Genomic DNA, 16449 nt, shown 5'->3' with positions numbered 1-16449 from the left:
AAACAAAATGGCATTTTGTGCCAAATTTATAAAGTTCCACATCAGAAATTGCCTTGCACATAATTATTGTTGATTTTTTCCTCAAACCAATACAATCAATCAATCATACCCCATCTTATCATTACATATTCCTCACAAAAGATGGTGTTGAAAATCATTGCCATATTCGTGAAACCCTTTTCTAAATTGCACTGTTTAATATTCCAATCCCCTTGCTTTTTCTATTTGTTTATACATCTAATCTTGCCACTCTTTGGTTGATCATTGAATCTGATTCTTTCAAGCATTGTCTATCCATCCAAACTATACAACAACCAATTTAGGAATTTCAACTTGCTTTATGCATATATGTGCACAAACACTCACTCCATTCTTTGTAAATTGTACCTCTTCTCTTGTTCATGAAAAATGGTAGCATAAAGTTTACATCTTTTTCCTCATAGAAAAATGGTTGCAAATAGGACATTATTACCTCTCCCCATAAAGCAAAGTTCCCAAATCTCAAAATAAAAGTTCATCTTCATGTGTCTAAAAGTCACAATTCCCTACTTCTCCTCCATCAAACACTAATTTTCCATCTTGGTCCCTCTTAAACCAATCAACCCGTGAGCTTGTGGTCCCATAGCCAAGTCAATTCATTGAAGTAAGCAATCCACTTCATCCATCAACAGATCAAATGTAGAAGGAATTGCCCAAAATGCATCCAATCAACATCCCCCTGTCTCACCACATGTAAAAATCATTATTCAAATCCACATCACCTACTTTTGGGACTACCCTAAAGATTTTTTATCCACCCACAAATTTTAGGGACCTGCCCCCCACTTATTGATAGAACTTAGAAGAAAAACTACAATACTTGATTGAAATCATGCTGTTGGAAATTAGTTTAGGGGACTGTCTCAAGATTTATCCATTAGAACACTTAAACAAGATGAATTGGATTGTACAAGAAAAGAGACTGATAATTCACATTATGCTGTGGCAATATATTACAACCAGAAACATGAAGGGCATGTTCCACAACTTTTTACTCCACCCCATTTTGTCTTTTATCCCCCACAATACTATTTTCATCATGACTCCACTTAATCATAGCAAAATAAAGCATATCTATCTTTCAATCTATTATCTCAGTTGTGACGGTGATGAACACACTCAGCTGGCGTGACTGGGAACCTAGCAGTGTCAGAGCAATAGTCATAGAAGATGTGTCTGGCCCTAACCCACTTCAGCTGATGGCTCTGGTGCACGTTGAGTTCAGCCAAATTTGGCTCATCCCACCAATACTTCTTACCCTCACTGCTGCTACAGCGTTTAGAGTTATCCATTGCAGCCACTGACACAGGGCATTCACAAGCATTGATCTCAAAGTTCTTGAAGGTGGCAAAGAAGGGTGCGTGGCTCCAATCCGTCTTCACACGACCACCCTGGGTGGCCCAATTGTCAGCATTCCATATAGAACTGTACACACCCATGGGTTGGTCTTTCGGATAAGGAATACCCTTGTGCTCCATGTTTGTGTGCACTCTAATCGGCGTTTCATCCACCAAAAACCTGATCATGTAAAAAAACATGTTTTAACCAAACAATTTAACACTTTTAGATCACCAAATCAACAATGTAAATTTAGGTTCTGTCTATACTTGTATGTACCACCTGCAAATACTGAAGCGCATGGGAACATATGTACGTACATATTCTTGTATAGACCCATGAATTGTCCTAGATTCCCTTTCCTTTTTTCATGGGTTTCTTTTCGTGTAACCCCAATGGGTACACAGTGAAAACAAGTCTGTGATGGCTCAACCACCACAAGGGAAAAAGCACGCTATTTCAAGTTTTCTTTACAGCTTTTTCCCTCTCCATAGTTAATTCTTTTAAATATAACATTGAAGTTACATTTAAGTTTAAAATCTAATGCAATGTACAACAATTAAGGAGGGGAATGGGTGCTTACACAACTTGTCGTTGATTCCAGAAGATAGAGTATGAGTGGAAATCCTTGGTAGGGTCGAACCAAAGGTTAAGCCTTTGTTCTCTGTTGCCCACTCCGTTCACATAAACGTTTGTTTGGACTGAGTATGGTTCCCCTGTGGTGTTGCCTAGAAACTCAAAATCAAACTCGTTGTGGTTTGGCCCCTCCGACGACATCTACGTCAAATCAATAATCACTGTGTCAGACTCATTCTGATTCCTCAATAATTGAAAAAAAAAAGTGAAAAGTCAATTCAAACAAACACAGAATAGTATAAGGATCACAAGAACTGTTGGGTTGATCGTGGTGAAAGTAAAGTTCCTCGTCAGAATTTAACCGTGCATTGGTTTATAGATCGCAAAGACGGGACAAAAGCAATGAATGTGAATATTAATTGGATGTAAAGTAAATCACGAGGGTAAACTGTAGTAGGTAGCTGCCACTAATGGGTGTGTTAATAGTCTTTCCATGGATTCCAAGACCAAAATTTTTTTGCAGAAAAACGTTGCTTACATTGATTTTAATTGAATGCATTAAATGAGGTCCCAGAGGTAGACCATCTCCATACTAATGATGAAGAGTTAAAGCCACATAGTAAAGTGAGACCAAAGTAGTATGACTCTTGATGATGATTAATTGAATTTTGTTATAACAAGTTAATTAATATTAACAATAAAAAAACCTGGTGACTAAGAATACTTTTGTTCTCTTACATAGAAAGCAGTGACAGTCCCTGCAGAATCACCTTCCACAAGCTTAAGCTGGATGGTCACTTTCCCAAACATATACTTGCTTTTGGATGCAAAACCAGCCCCTGAAAATGTCTCACTCAATATTAATGACACAAAACAGCATAATGTCTTTATTAGATTGCTTATTAGTGGGATGAACTAGTCAAAGATCATGACTAAGAGGCTAATAAAGACAACCTCTTTGGATGCTCAAAGAAACAAAAAGAATAACCGGTGGCTTTACCAGAATAATTGTCAAGTTTGAGTTTGAGGAGATCTCCTTCATGAACAAAGTGATCAAAAGCCCAACTTGGTTGGAAAAGTTGATCGAAGTTGGAGGTGGAAGCCACCCCCACAACCAACATAAGACCCACAAACAATCCTAAGGAGTGAGACATCCTTAAAGCGGAACAGAAGAGTATGGGGAGAGCAGAGTGAAGGTTCTGAGAGCAGTGAGTGGAGAAAAGAGTGAGAAGTAAGAAGGGTTTTATAGCCAAAGTGTGTTTGAAAATGGCTTGCGAGATAAGCTGGTGTTGCATTCCCAACGTACACATCATGGAGGAGTGTGCCACGTCAGCCTGCCAGGGTGGATTTCAAATACCAAGAAAAAATAGACATAAAAGATGATGTGGTGCGTGGCAAATGGTGCCGTTACTATTGCAGATAACAGCTGGCAAAAGCTGTACACTCTTCAAGCTCCACTGGGCACCCACTACACTGTCACAACAACACTTTCTTTAATCATATTCAAAAACAGCACCACCATGTAACCAACATTTTACATTAATAATAGCATTGTTTAGCCGAGACAGAAATTTAAGGATGTGTGAAAGATTTGAAATAAGGAAAGAAGTGGGCGAAGATGTTAAATGGGAGAGTGTATTAATTTATCATAAATGGCCTAGAGAGTAGAGATCGTGGTACAGAATGGGTGGATATGGAAAAAAATGGCGCAGAGCAATAAAATGATGTGGTGTTGTTTGATGGATAAAGAAGGTGATGGTGGCGATCCAGCTGTAATTGGTGGTACAGGTTTGAAAATCTCTGCCATGCACCATCACAAGCTTCTCTCCTTCGCAATTCATGGCTGCATCGCAAGCATAGGTAGTACACAACACTCGCTTGTTACAACCAGACACGCGTGTCTTACAATCTTGGGGCATCCCTTGTCCCATCTTTCGAGTTGATAAAACTGTCATGTTGGATATTTGAATGTATATCTACTTCCATACATTTATCTCTATTATTATCTATTATAAGATAAGATCAAAAACAAATAAGAAAATAGAAATAAATAATTAAATAAGATATTTTTTTATTAAAATAGATGAATTTTTATAGCTATTAAAATTTAAATAAATGCAGAGATTTTTACAGAAAATAGAAGACATAAAAACGTGGTGGTTAAAGTTTTTATACGTAGCAGTTGTGGTTTTCACGGTGTTGCCATTGCTGACGGCGTTTTTCCAGCTGGAGTGTACACAAAGACGCACTTACTCAAAGGCCCCGCTTCATAACGTTTTTTTAATGTATACGTTGGAGTAATTCGTAATATAAAATGATTATATTGTCATAAACTCGTTTAACGATAATAATATTCGTTCATCAATTCTCTCCAAATGCACGTGCAACAGGATTACCTATGTACTTAATACTAAATTATTAGTGGGAATTAGGTTCAGATAATTTACCTCTTTTTTAATTTAAACGTTATTAAATATAGACTATGGTTTATTTTTTCTGCTTTTTTTGTATTTTTTTTTTTGCACTCAGTATATGTAATCCAAACACGTGACAAGAATGAGACCAAACGGATAGAGTCTGTTCGGTGGTCCAATTAAATTCTATGGTCCACTCTAATATAATTATATTTTAGGTAAAATGTATTCTTTGTTTCCGAAAATTGTTTAAATTTAACTACATTTAAAAAAAAATAATCATGCACTTTTAATTTTAAAATACAACATTCTCATATCTATAAGTAATTAAAATAAAATTTTAATTATAAAATACAATAATCTTAGATCTCGAAGCCCAGTTGCCACTACCCACTCATTTTCAAACTAAAAACTTTGCGAACTATTTCGATAATTTATATATAAAAAAATGGAAATATATGGTATGTAAATTATTTGTAATAAGACAACAAAAGTTGGTAGTCATGTATCTTAAACATGTATATATTAATCTTAGGAGCTCATAACCCAAGGCTTCATTTATTAAAAAAAAGTTATATTTTCGTTTGTTACTAATATTGCTTACATTTTTCTATTTTATTATTGTTCCGGGTCTAGTTTTGAATAATTCTACAAAATATATTTTCACATTTTAATTCTTTAATTGTTTAGGTAGTTGTTTTATTTGTCTGAGTTCTAAATTGGTTTAGATATTTGTTAGTTCGATATTTAAGTTAGTAAATAGTATGAATGAGTTAGAATAAAGTTTTAAATTCACAATAAATATTATTATTTATCTCTTATTTTTCATGGTTGAATCTTAAATGTTTTTTTAAGAAGTATTTGTTAGAGATGGTCCGTTCATGATTAGCTGAATGAGTTTTACATTTGTTTTGCTTGGATTTAAGCATTTTTAATGCATTAGACCGTATGCTCCTCTTTATCATTTGGGTCGTCCAGCTAATGTATTTTTCACTCATTAGTAAAATTTAAATAAATTAATGTGGAATGATGAATATAAATTAATGTATATAAAATAGGTTTAATATCTATTTTGATCCCTCCGTTTGTCGACTCTGTTCAAAGTTGTCCTTTTTTTTTTTCAAAAATTCACTAACATTCTATATTTTGCAAAAACGGTGCACGTTAGTCCCTTTTACTTACGGCGTTAAAAAAGCTAATGAAAAACTTGTCCCCTAGCAAAAAGTTGATGACTTATACAATTATTGTTTACGTGGCACGTAAAGTTGGAATGATTTGGCAAAGTGTGCATAAATGTTAAAATTGAATTAATTGGTTAAAAGCAAAGAGTTAAGATTGTCCCTAAAGTAGCAAAGTTGTTCTTCCTCACATGGTGGTGTTTCGAGGGGAGGTGGGATAACCCCTATTTACATGTGCTTCTCGTGATGAATGACCAGGTTGTCTCGAGGTGTAGAAAATGAATATGGTGGAGTGATGCTGCAATTTAGGTTTTTACAGATTAGGGGTTTTCTGATTTGGGATTTTAGGGTTTTTTGTACAAGTTCTGTGATTGGGGTTGAGGAAAAAGGAAATTGAGATTGAATGAAGGTTTTTCTCATAGTTGCAGATCACGAGGAAAAAGGAATTCTCCTCTTTCTTATGCTGCTGCAAGCATCCTAAGAGGCTTTCACTATTTAAGAATAAAGACATCCTTTAAACAAATAAGTCTCACATGTATCATCTAGAGTATTAGCATCTAAGGAAAAATGAAGTATGAAAGCAGCCTTCAACTAATTATGAAAACTTTAGTAAAGCTTTCGGGTATGTGTCAACTTCCTCAATGGCATAAACTATCATCTTCTTTATCTGTTCAACATAAACATACATTTGATAGTATATTCTGTCAAGTATCCTTAATATGTATGATAGTCATATATGTTAGGGAGCACATTGCACAATTTTTAAAGAAAAGGGAGACCACATTTAACATTTTTAAACCATTGGGGGGACTAAAACGAACTTTTTTACACAAACACATATTGTTCATTTTAATTACAGTAGAAACCGATAATCATCCTTTACATGAACAACACAAAAAATCCCTAAAATTGTCTCCCAACATTCCTTGTAGTTTTGGCAACTTTCGTTACATCAATATCACCAAAGTGGCAAATAAGGATTATCCCAACTCCTCTCGAAACAACACCATGTGAGGAATGTGAAATCTTTTGCCCTATGTCTTCGAACAAGAAGAACAATTTTGCAAAGAAGTCATTCTTAACCCTAACCCTTTACTTTTAAATTTGGGAACAACAACTTTGCTCAATGCAACACAAATTTACCAACAACCCTAACCCTTTGCTTTTAAATTTGGGAACAACACCTTTGTTCATTGCAACATGAATCACCAATAGCCCTGAGCCTTTGCTTTTAAATTTGAAAACGAATCAATAATTTTTTTTAACTCTTTTACAAAATTTCCACATCCTTTACTTTTATTCTAAAAAACTAAGATATCAATCTCATCATGTCAGGACATCAATAAATATATAACTCATCGACTTTTTGTTTAGGAATAAATCTATCATTAATTTTTTAACGCCGTAAAAAAAAGATTAACATGTATACCGTTTTTATAAAATATAAAATGATAATAACCATTTAAAAAAAGAAAAATAACTTTAAACTGATCCTATAAAATGAGGAAAAAAAAATAGATATTAAACCATGTAAAATTATATACAAAAGTATAGAAAAGAATTAATACAACGTTGGTGAAGCAACGTTTCGGGATGACGAAGTGCGATCCGCACAGACTGGAGATTGCAGAAAAACCACACCCACTCTGAATATGATAATAAAAAACCACTGTCCATCTTCATTATTTTCCCAAATCTAAAAATAGAATCTCATATTTTTTGTTTAAATTTTGACCTCATCTTCCCTTTGGGATTCTTATATATTGGGAGATATGGTTCCATGTGCCTTCCACATTCTATTTGAAAAATATTTAAAAAATGCAGGTATTCATGAAAAAAGATTTAAAAAAATAGTAAAAAGGGATACGTAGATTGAGAAGTATCTGGTTTTGGTGGGACAGTGGTACACAATAATTGTACGGTGGTAGTAGAGGCAATTTTTTATGATGAGTTACGCAGATCCAGAAGCTATAGGCTTCACTTTAATATTAGTACTAGTGGAGAAAGTGTGTGTGAGAAGAAGAGAGGTGAAAATATTAATTATTACTGTGACGCAGAGGTAATGAATGCGAAAATTTGGAAATTTGTGTGAGCTTGAATTTTACTTGTGGGAATAGCCTTCCCTTTTTCAGCATCCACTGCTGTACTGTCTTCGTTCCGTCACGCCAGCACTGCATAATTGCAGTTTCTTTCTTCTGCAGAAGATTATCAGACCTTCACCTCCATCAAAATCTTTTCACTTATTCATCTTTACCAAAGTTCCGTATCCAGCAATTTAGTGCATACAAGTTAACGTAAATTTTATGTTATAATTTTATAATTTGGTTTTGAGAAATTAAATTATTTTTATACTAAATTTTTTTAATTTAATATTAAAGTAATTATTATAATTTATTTTAATAAATTTTTTTTTTAGATATATTATTTAACTTAATTTTATATTCTTATTAATTAATTTATTAAATTTTAATTTTATGTATAATATATATAGATATATTTTGAGCATAAAAAAATATATTTAAAGTTTTATATCCAATTTAAAATAGATAAGTAAATATAAATTTATTTTATAAATTAATTTTATGAAAATTTAATTTTTAACCAATTTTAAAAATCAAATATTGTGAAATTACTTACTTCAAACAGCATAATTTTTCTTTTAGTATCGTAATTTTAGCCTTATTTCTACGGCTTTAAACGTGTAAAATATATGTCTAAATTCTTAAGTTTTTTTTATGGGAAAATCGTAAGATTCTTTTTATTTGAGTTACTTACTAATTTAATTTCTTTTAGTTTTCATATTTTTTTTTCAATTAATATTTTACTTTTTTAAAAACTTCAATTGAGTTTATATTTTTATAAAATAAATTTAATATGATTTTCTTTTAAAAATTTATATATATAGTTTGTAATGATCTAGAAAATAAAGTATTAAAATAAATAGGTGTATTAAAATAATGAGACCGAATATTTTATTTTAAAATAATTTTATAAAATAAATAGAATTTTCTAAACCCTTCTCATTACTTTAAGAATACTTTATCTCTCTAGAACTGTTTCTCTCGTTTCTCTCTCACTTCTCTCTATAAATTTTCACTCCTTGATTCATTGTTTGACGATTAAAAGATACATAGACGATCACAACATCAAGGTCTACATGTCCGCCTGATCGGATTGTTGATCAGAACAAGTTTCATTCCTTTTTTCTTAAATTTTTCCCCAAGTTTGTGAGCATGCAAAAGAATATGTTTTTGTATGTGAAGAAAGTTCTTCTTTCTTGATTTTTAGCTTAATTTAGGTTCTAAAGTTGATTATAATGAATGCTTATTGTGATCATTTGAGTTGTTGTAATTGAGGTGGTAATTGGTTAAGAATTGTTGTTTAACCTTGAACTAGTAGAAGGTGAAAACTTTGTCTAGTCTTAGGTTTAATTTGGGGTTTTAATAGGTGATTTTCTTGAGGAGTGGTTTTGGAGAGAAACCTGATGTTTGGAGTTGTTTTTTTAGGCCATTTAAGACTCGTGTAGCTTTTTAGTTCAACAAAATATGATGTGAATTGTATAGAATCTGTATATGCGCTTTTAGAGTTTTGGTTTGTTAATAGGATAATGTATCGATCAGTTTTAGCCAAGAAAAAAAGGTTTTAACAAGTGAAATCTTGGAGGAAGAGTCTTATGAGTAAAACAGTTATTTGGTGTTTACTTTGAGGCCATTTAGGTCTTAGTTGGCTAGTTAATGCATTTGAAAATATGGTTTAAAGCATTAGAATTATGATTCATGAGTTGTGGGTTGACAGTTGTTGGTTGAACCTTGATTTCTGACCAAGTCACCGAATTGGTAGCTAATTTAAGTTATAAATCTATTTTTGAATGAATTCTAGTGTCTATGATATCAATTTGATCATTTGAATGGGTGCAAGGTTCATCTGGATCAAACAACAAGTTGTTGTCTTTTGATATGGCGTTGAATGATCCTGTGTGATGCTCAATGTTGTCAAACCCGAGAGCAATTGCTCTTACTAAGGCTCACCACCAGTATAGTTGTGTTGATCACCACTTTTCCTTAATAGTGTCGAGGTTAAGCGCCAAGGTAGTTATGTTGAGAGCCACTTGTATTCTTTTCTTTTATTCTCATGGATGGGAGGTATGTTTGATATTGTAATGTTTGTTTAGTGATAAATACTACATATTATGATGGTTAAGCATGAGATTGTTTATGGATGTTAGTATATGTTATATGTACAGTGATATATTCAAATGAAATGGAAAGTGTTGATTTAAGTATGATGTGAAAAGGAATTCCATGGAGGAATATCCTTGTGTTGTTATGTTGTGTATTGAAGTAAAGGCTCTAGGATTAGGGGATGATTTTGACACTCTCAATAACTCTTAATCTCAAGTAGAGATGGGTGGTTATGTCTTAAAGAGTAGTTGGAGATCCTTAGTCTAATGGTCATTTATTGGCCATAGATATTTGACAGATTAACCTTGGTGTGTGGAAGTTTGATGGTATGGTATTATGGTATGGGCAAGTTGTTTCACCACAAACAGGGCAGGTCCCCCATGAGTCTGACATCAATACATATATCTGCATGGTTAGAGTTTAAGGTTGATGTGATTATTTCTGTATTGTTTGATTTATATTATGGGTGTGTTATTATTGTTTTAAAATCTATTTATATTCCTTTAACTTACCCTTTTGTTTGTGTCTGTTCGTGTTTGTGCTTGTTTTCTTTTTTTCAATGATCACCTTAACGGTGTGAGCTTAAATGGTGTCTCTGGTGAGCAGGAGCTAGTTGGTAACAAAACAAAAACTTAGAGTAGGACGTTCCGTCATTCCTTTTGTTTTGCAAAGTTTATATTACGCTTTTGGTTCAATGTAATATATCATCTTGTAGTGTAGGAAAACATATATAGATATATCTTGCTATTATATATTATTTTGGATAATTGTAATCACAATTATATGTCTTTTCTTGAATCATTCGTTTTGTTTCATAAAAAATGTAATATATCATATAGTAGTTGAAAACTATGAAAATTGGGATGTTACATTTTGATATCATAGCAGTTCATCCTTTGGATAAGTTAAGGGTTGTGGGTTTGTCATGTCTTTCCAAGTTTAGATTGTAGAGTTTGTGTATCTAACTGGAAGTATTGAGAACAGAAGACATCTTGATAAGAGTAATGAGGGTGCACACTCATGACTATATCATAGATGGTTTCCTTTCTTAATTTTGAAGGTTGATAACTACTAAGAATGGTGGTTTGAGTCTTGTTTTCTATAATGGTTCTTATCATATTCTTTTCTTTGTGATGGTGCTAAGAGGTCTTGGCTAAGTTTGGTTAGTATGTCAATCTTTGAGTTAGACTGATGGCTTCTATTTGTGTGAGCAGAGTTATGGCACCTAGGCCTTCTTTTGGTAAGGATGATGGAATCCTTTGTGGAAGCAATGCAGTAGCAAAATGCTTCACTAATTCCACATAACAACGTGACTTTGCAACAATTAGAGGCTACTAGGATATCAATAGAGACATCACAACGTTAATATATGGCGACCATGCATCGATTAGGTGAAACACATACAATAGTTGGACCATCTCAAGTTCCATTTACTTAAGTTCAACAGTGGGGGTTGGAGAGTTTTCTACAACATCATTCAACTAAGTTTGATGGAAAGGCGAATCCTAATGAGACTGGTCAATGGATGAGAGATATGGAGAGAATTTTTTATGCTAAGAGGTGCCCAACAGACAACATATTAACTTTTTCTGAGTATATGCTTTTTGGAGAAGCTAATAATTGGTGGAGTAATATTAAGATATTATTAGAAAGAAGTAGAGAGACTATCACTTGAGAGATAATCAAGAAAAAGTTTTATGCAGAATATTTTTTGGATAGTATGAAGTTTGCTAAAGAAGTGAAGTTCTTACATTTGGTTCAATGAAATATGTCGGTATATGTTGAGAGTAATATTACTAATTTAATAAAAAAATAATATAGAATTTTATTATAAATTAGAAAATCAATTAAGTCAAAAATAAAAATAAAGATAAAATAGAATAAAAGCAATTAAATATAAAAACTAAATTATTAATTAAGACTAGTGTTATTAACATAAGTTATATTTACATCAGTCGATTTCCTTTTAGAAATTTTATAATCTAAAATTCAAATTCAAAATTTTATTTAAATAAACGAAATAATCTAAAATTCAAATTCCAAATCTTACTTAAACAAACGAAATACAATTTGAGTTAATGAATGATATAATCCAATTTATTTGTTTAAAAGCATCTTTCATCAATTCATTGTACTAAAATTTAGTTTATTTGTGATTATTATTATTATTATTGGTGGTGCTTATATATGGCTCTTGATGTTTTCTCTTACTTATTTTTTTATAATAAAAGCAGTGCATATTTTATATTTTTTCTTTACCTTTATAAGAATCGATTTTATTTAATTTAATTAATAAAATAAACTTACCTTAAATTTTTATATTTCTATTAAAAAACTAATTAACATTATCATTAATACTCTTCTCTCTTTTAATATTTGTAAAAGTCAGTAATACTCTTTAGGGTTATTTTGGCTCAAAATTGATTAATGTTAAGAACATTATGGATTATATTTTATTAAAAAAAAGTACCACTTTTAAACGACAAGGTAGGTAACTTTTGAATTCTTTATACTTCAAGAAATTTGTGAAATTCATTGAATGACTTTAATCTTCTTTTTAACGAGACACCATAAGAAAAGAAAAAAAGAAGGAAAATGAACATATTTTCAAGGATGGTGAAATAAAATAAGAGCAAAGTTGACCAAGGAAAATAATATTGTTATAAAAGCTTAAAATAACATTTCATAAAAAAGCTTAGAAAAATAAAGTCCTAGCTTATGTTAAATTGTTTAAGTAAAAAATACTTCAAATTTGGATGGATTTACTAAGGACCCTATCAACATTACTGATTAGTAGCACTATCAATCTAACACAAGATTCTAAATTATCACGGGCATTCAAAAAACGAATCTAAATGCGGCTTTAAGTCAAAGAAAAAGTCAGAAGAAAATGTAAAATTGTTTTTATCCCATGCAGCATAGTACTATCAAAGGAAGAAACAATGGTCATCTAAGATCTAAAGGATTATCCAATAATAAGAATCGAAGAATTGATGTTGTAAATGTTTAAAACGAGATAAAAGAGATATATAGAAAATATAAAGTAAATTTCATTAATAATTTTAAGATTTTATGAAATTATATAAGTTTTTTCTCTTTCTATTTTACTTTTACTTAAAAAGAAAATTAGCAAATTGTATGGAAACATTAGACTATGTGTCCCTAAAAAGGAGATTGGTGTAATATATAAATACATAAATTAATTTATAACGATAAATTACCAATTCAATTGATATATTATATAAATATACATTAATTTATAACAATAATTGCAATAAATAAGTTTAAAGTCAATGAAGAAATTATATAGATAAAAACATAGATTAATTATTAATTTAATATGTTGACTCTAAACTATATGTGTGAACCGGATACAGCCTCACATCAATTAAAACGTCAAATGAAATGCCCATTAACCAACCCTAAAGCATTTAAAATTGTGAAAATTTAATAAGTACAGCAAATTTTATTTCATTTAAATTTTAATAAATAAATTAAAAGGCATAACAACACCTGAAATTAATTAATTAATGCAGGTGGAGTTCAACTTGTAAGTATACAATGTTGTGCTTGAATAATCATATAAGCAATTCTGTTCAAGTCAATCTTTTTTTAAACCAATTAGTAAAGAAAGATATTAATTTAACTTTATTTATAATATTTAAAGTGGAAATCAAGAAAATTCGACAATGTTATAGATAAGGAAAGATTTATCTTCAATTATATATTTTAATTTAACTTTATTTTTAATCAATATGATATTTTTAAATTTTTTTACAATTTTATATAATATTATAATAGATCCAAATTTCTATTAAAATTAAATATTATAAATTCATATTAAGAAGTAAGATTTACTTGAATTCAACTTCACAAAATTAATTTAATAAGTTAAGATTTATTTTTATTAATATATAATAATTTCATTTTATCTTTATGTCAATATTATATTTTTATCATATTAATTAAGTAATTAATATTTTATAAACTAATAAATCTCATTGTTTTATAAATATTTCCAAATATTATAGTTGATTTCAAAATACTTATCACCTCAGGAAAAGAATATTATTAAATTAAAATGTGAACTAGACACTAAATACTTAAGTAGGTGCATAATTACATCTGAACTCTTTGGTAAAATGGTTTTGTTAAAGGACTTATTCTATCGTATTACTTGTATAATTTTTTAAGGCAAATATGAAATAGAAAGAGTATAGGACATTTTGTGGATTGAATTTGGTTCTAAATGAACCAAATATCTACCTTGTCAAACACATCATACGCAAACAAATAATAAGGCCAAACCAATCTCTATCATCAGTCACGGACATATAAAAATGGTAATTCATAAGAAAATGGTCAATTAAAATTTTTGGCAGTTGTTACTTGCTCCCTTGTCTTTTTTCTTGAATGTTCAACCACAAACAAAGAAATCTGAGTACTCTTCACGCACTAAAATGTATGATAAAACTCGATGTTCAGTAAATAAAAAATAATAATTTAATATATATATGCATTTACTCTTGAATAGATGGTCTTGACTATGATTTATAGATTAGATTAATCATCCTTTTAAACAATTAGATTTTTTGTGTGTGATTATCTTCTGTATGCTAAAACCTAATGTTTAACTTAATTAGATCTCTCATATATATATATATATATATATATATATATATGTACGATCCTATATTTCCAACGATCGGAAATAACTAAAGACCGAACGGTCTTAGTGGACAAGCAGCCCACTATAGCGCCACATTCTCACTGGGCTCAAGGCCCAATTCATAAAAATATATCATTCAGATATATTCACCAAATAATATCCAAACAAAGATATTATAACAGAGATATGTCAAGTAAGATTATATTTTATTCTGTTTATATTACTGTTATTACTGTTAATATTATATCAATCCAAAGCCTATAAATAAAGGCCAGAGGATTCCAAACNAGGTACGCTCTCTGAATACACTTCACTCACACTGCATACAACATATCTCTCATCAGTTCTCTTCCAACAGAGAATCTCTTATACACGCCTAACTTGAGCGTCGGAGTGCCTTTTCAGGTACCTCCCCCCCGTCAAAGCTAGGAGATCACCGGACGGCTGAAGTTGACGAGAAGACGTACGGTCAGAAATCACGAAAAGCGGGCAGAAGCACAGAAGAAGACGTCGTTGAGGTTAGTACTTCGGTCCCAGTAAATTTACACCGTAACATTTTGGCGCCCACCGTGGGGCCGAAGTAGAAGATTCCCTATGGTGACCACCAGGAGCAGAGACGGAAACAATACAGATCCTATGGAGCAAATGAGGCGACTCCAGGACCAGTTGGAACGACAGAATCAACTCATACTACAACAGCAAGAGGCCTATTTAAAGATCACTGAAGAACTCAAACAACTTAAAGAGAAACAGCGGGACGCAACAGATGATCACAGCCGGAATGATGATGAAGACCATACGGCACAGAACAGGGGACCTCCTCACTCACCGGACCTGCTACCCTTCACGGAGGCTATCATGCAGGCTCCTATGCCCGACCGGCCTCCCCCGCAAATAGAGAAGTTTGACGGAACAACCGATCCGGAACATCACCTCCGAAGCTTCCTGGATTCAATGGCCTTTTATTCTAACGACGATCCGGTCAAATGCCGAGCGTTTTCCCTATCCCTGAAGGGGGAAGCTCTCGAATGGTATTATGCTCTCCCTCCTAACTCCATTGACAGTTTCCGTACGTTTGCCGGGCTATTGAAGAGGCAATACGTATCTAACCGAAAAGAGGCAACTACAGCGGCCGAACTCGTCAATCTCAGACAGGAGAAAGACGAGCCACTTAGAAAATTCATGCACCGTTACACTGAAGTAGCAAGAAGAGTAAAGGGGGTAAGTCATGAGTTTATCATCACTAATCTACCCAATTGCCTGAAGCCGGGTTACGTCTCAGAATCACTGTATGCCAAGCTGCCTAAAACCATGGAGGAGCTGCAAGAAAAAATGAACAAGTTCATTATGATGGAAGACCAACGGCATTTTCGCCGGAAAACGGACGCTGCCGCAGCCGGGACAAAACATGAAGGGGGACAGTCGCGGGATAAAAACCGTAACAACAGGCCGCCCCAAAAACATGCCCCTGCTCCTTATAATCCTCAATACAACTGGTATGCCCCTCTAACAGCCTCTAGAGAAAAGGTGTTCGAAAAAGCCCTACAGGCCAACCTAATTTCCGCACCAAGACGAGGAACTCCGAATGCCGCCGACGGAGCTAGAGTTTGCAGGTACCATGGCAACCAGGGGCACACCACAGAAGAGTGCCGGGCCCTCAAAGACAGAATCGAAAAATTGATTCGTGAAGGACATTTGCAGGAATTCGTCCAAACAGACGCACGCCCACGAGACCGGTCACCCAGGGGACCTAGAAGAAGTCCCGATCGTACCAGAAGAAATACCGAACATTCCCGGGATCAGCACCGTGAACGCTCTCGCAGTAGACCTCAGAAGCGCGACCCCACTCCGCGGGGACGGATTGACACTATATCGGGCGGTTTTGCGGGAGGAGGGGCCTCATCCTCAGCTCGCAAAAGACACGAAAGAAATCTACGAAGTGTTCACAACATCGTTCGCAACCATCTATCGATGCCGGATATCACCTTCACTGACGAAGATTTTCACGCTCCAGATCCCGACCAGGATGATCCGATGGTAATAACCGCCCGCAT

General features: G+C 32.9%; 2 protein-coding genes across 2 annotated transcripts in view; one reads left to right on the top strand and one right to left on the bottom strand.

Moving 5' to 3' along the window:
• Nucleotides 1-875: 875 nt before the first annotated feature.
• On the bottom strand, nt 876-3179 carry LOC106780484 (xyloglucan endotransglucosylase/hydrolase protein 9). Its single transcript, XM_014668775.2, has 4 exons — nt 2954-3179; nt 2692-2792; nt 1961-2154; nt 876-1557 (listed from the first exon to the last, which is right to left on the bottom strand). Exons 1-4 carry the CDS (start codon nt 3105-3107, stop codon nt 1134-1136), a joined length of 873 nt encoding a protein of 290 aa, XP_014524261.1. The 5' UTR covers nt 3108-3179; the 3' UTR covers nt 876-1133.
• An 11810-nt stretch (nt 3180-14989) lies between these two features.
• Nucleotides 14990-16449, top strand: part of LOC106780473 — a 13687-nt gene continuing 12227 nt past the window's right edge. The window contains exon 1 of the mRNA XM_014668761.1: nt 14990-16432. Within this exon, the coding sequence (XP_014524247.1) occupies nt 14990-16432 (1443 nt within the window). The remainder of the gene's footprint in view (nt 16433-16449) is intronic.

This window comes from Vigna radiata, unplaced genomic scaffold, assembly GCF_000741045.1.
Source record: "Vigna radiata var. radiata cultivar VC1973A unplaced genomic scaffold, Vradiata_ver6 scaffold_399, whole genome shotgun sequence".
NCBI lineage: Eukaryota > Viridiplantae > Streptophyta > Magnoliopsida > Fabales > Fabaceae > Vigna > Vigna radiata.
Note: the sequence above shows the minus strand (reverse complement) of the source record. Positions and strands in the feature narration are given on the sequence as shown.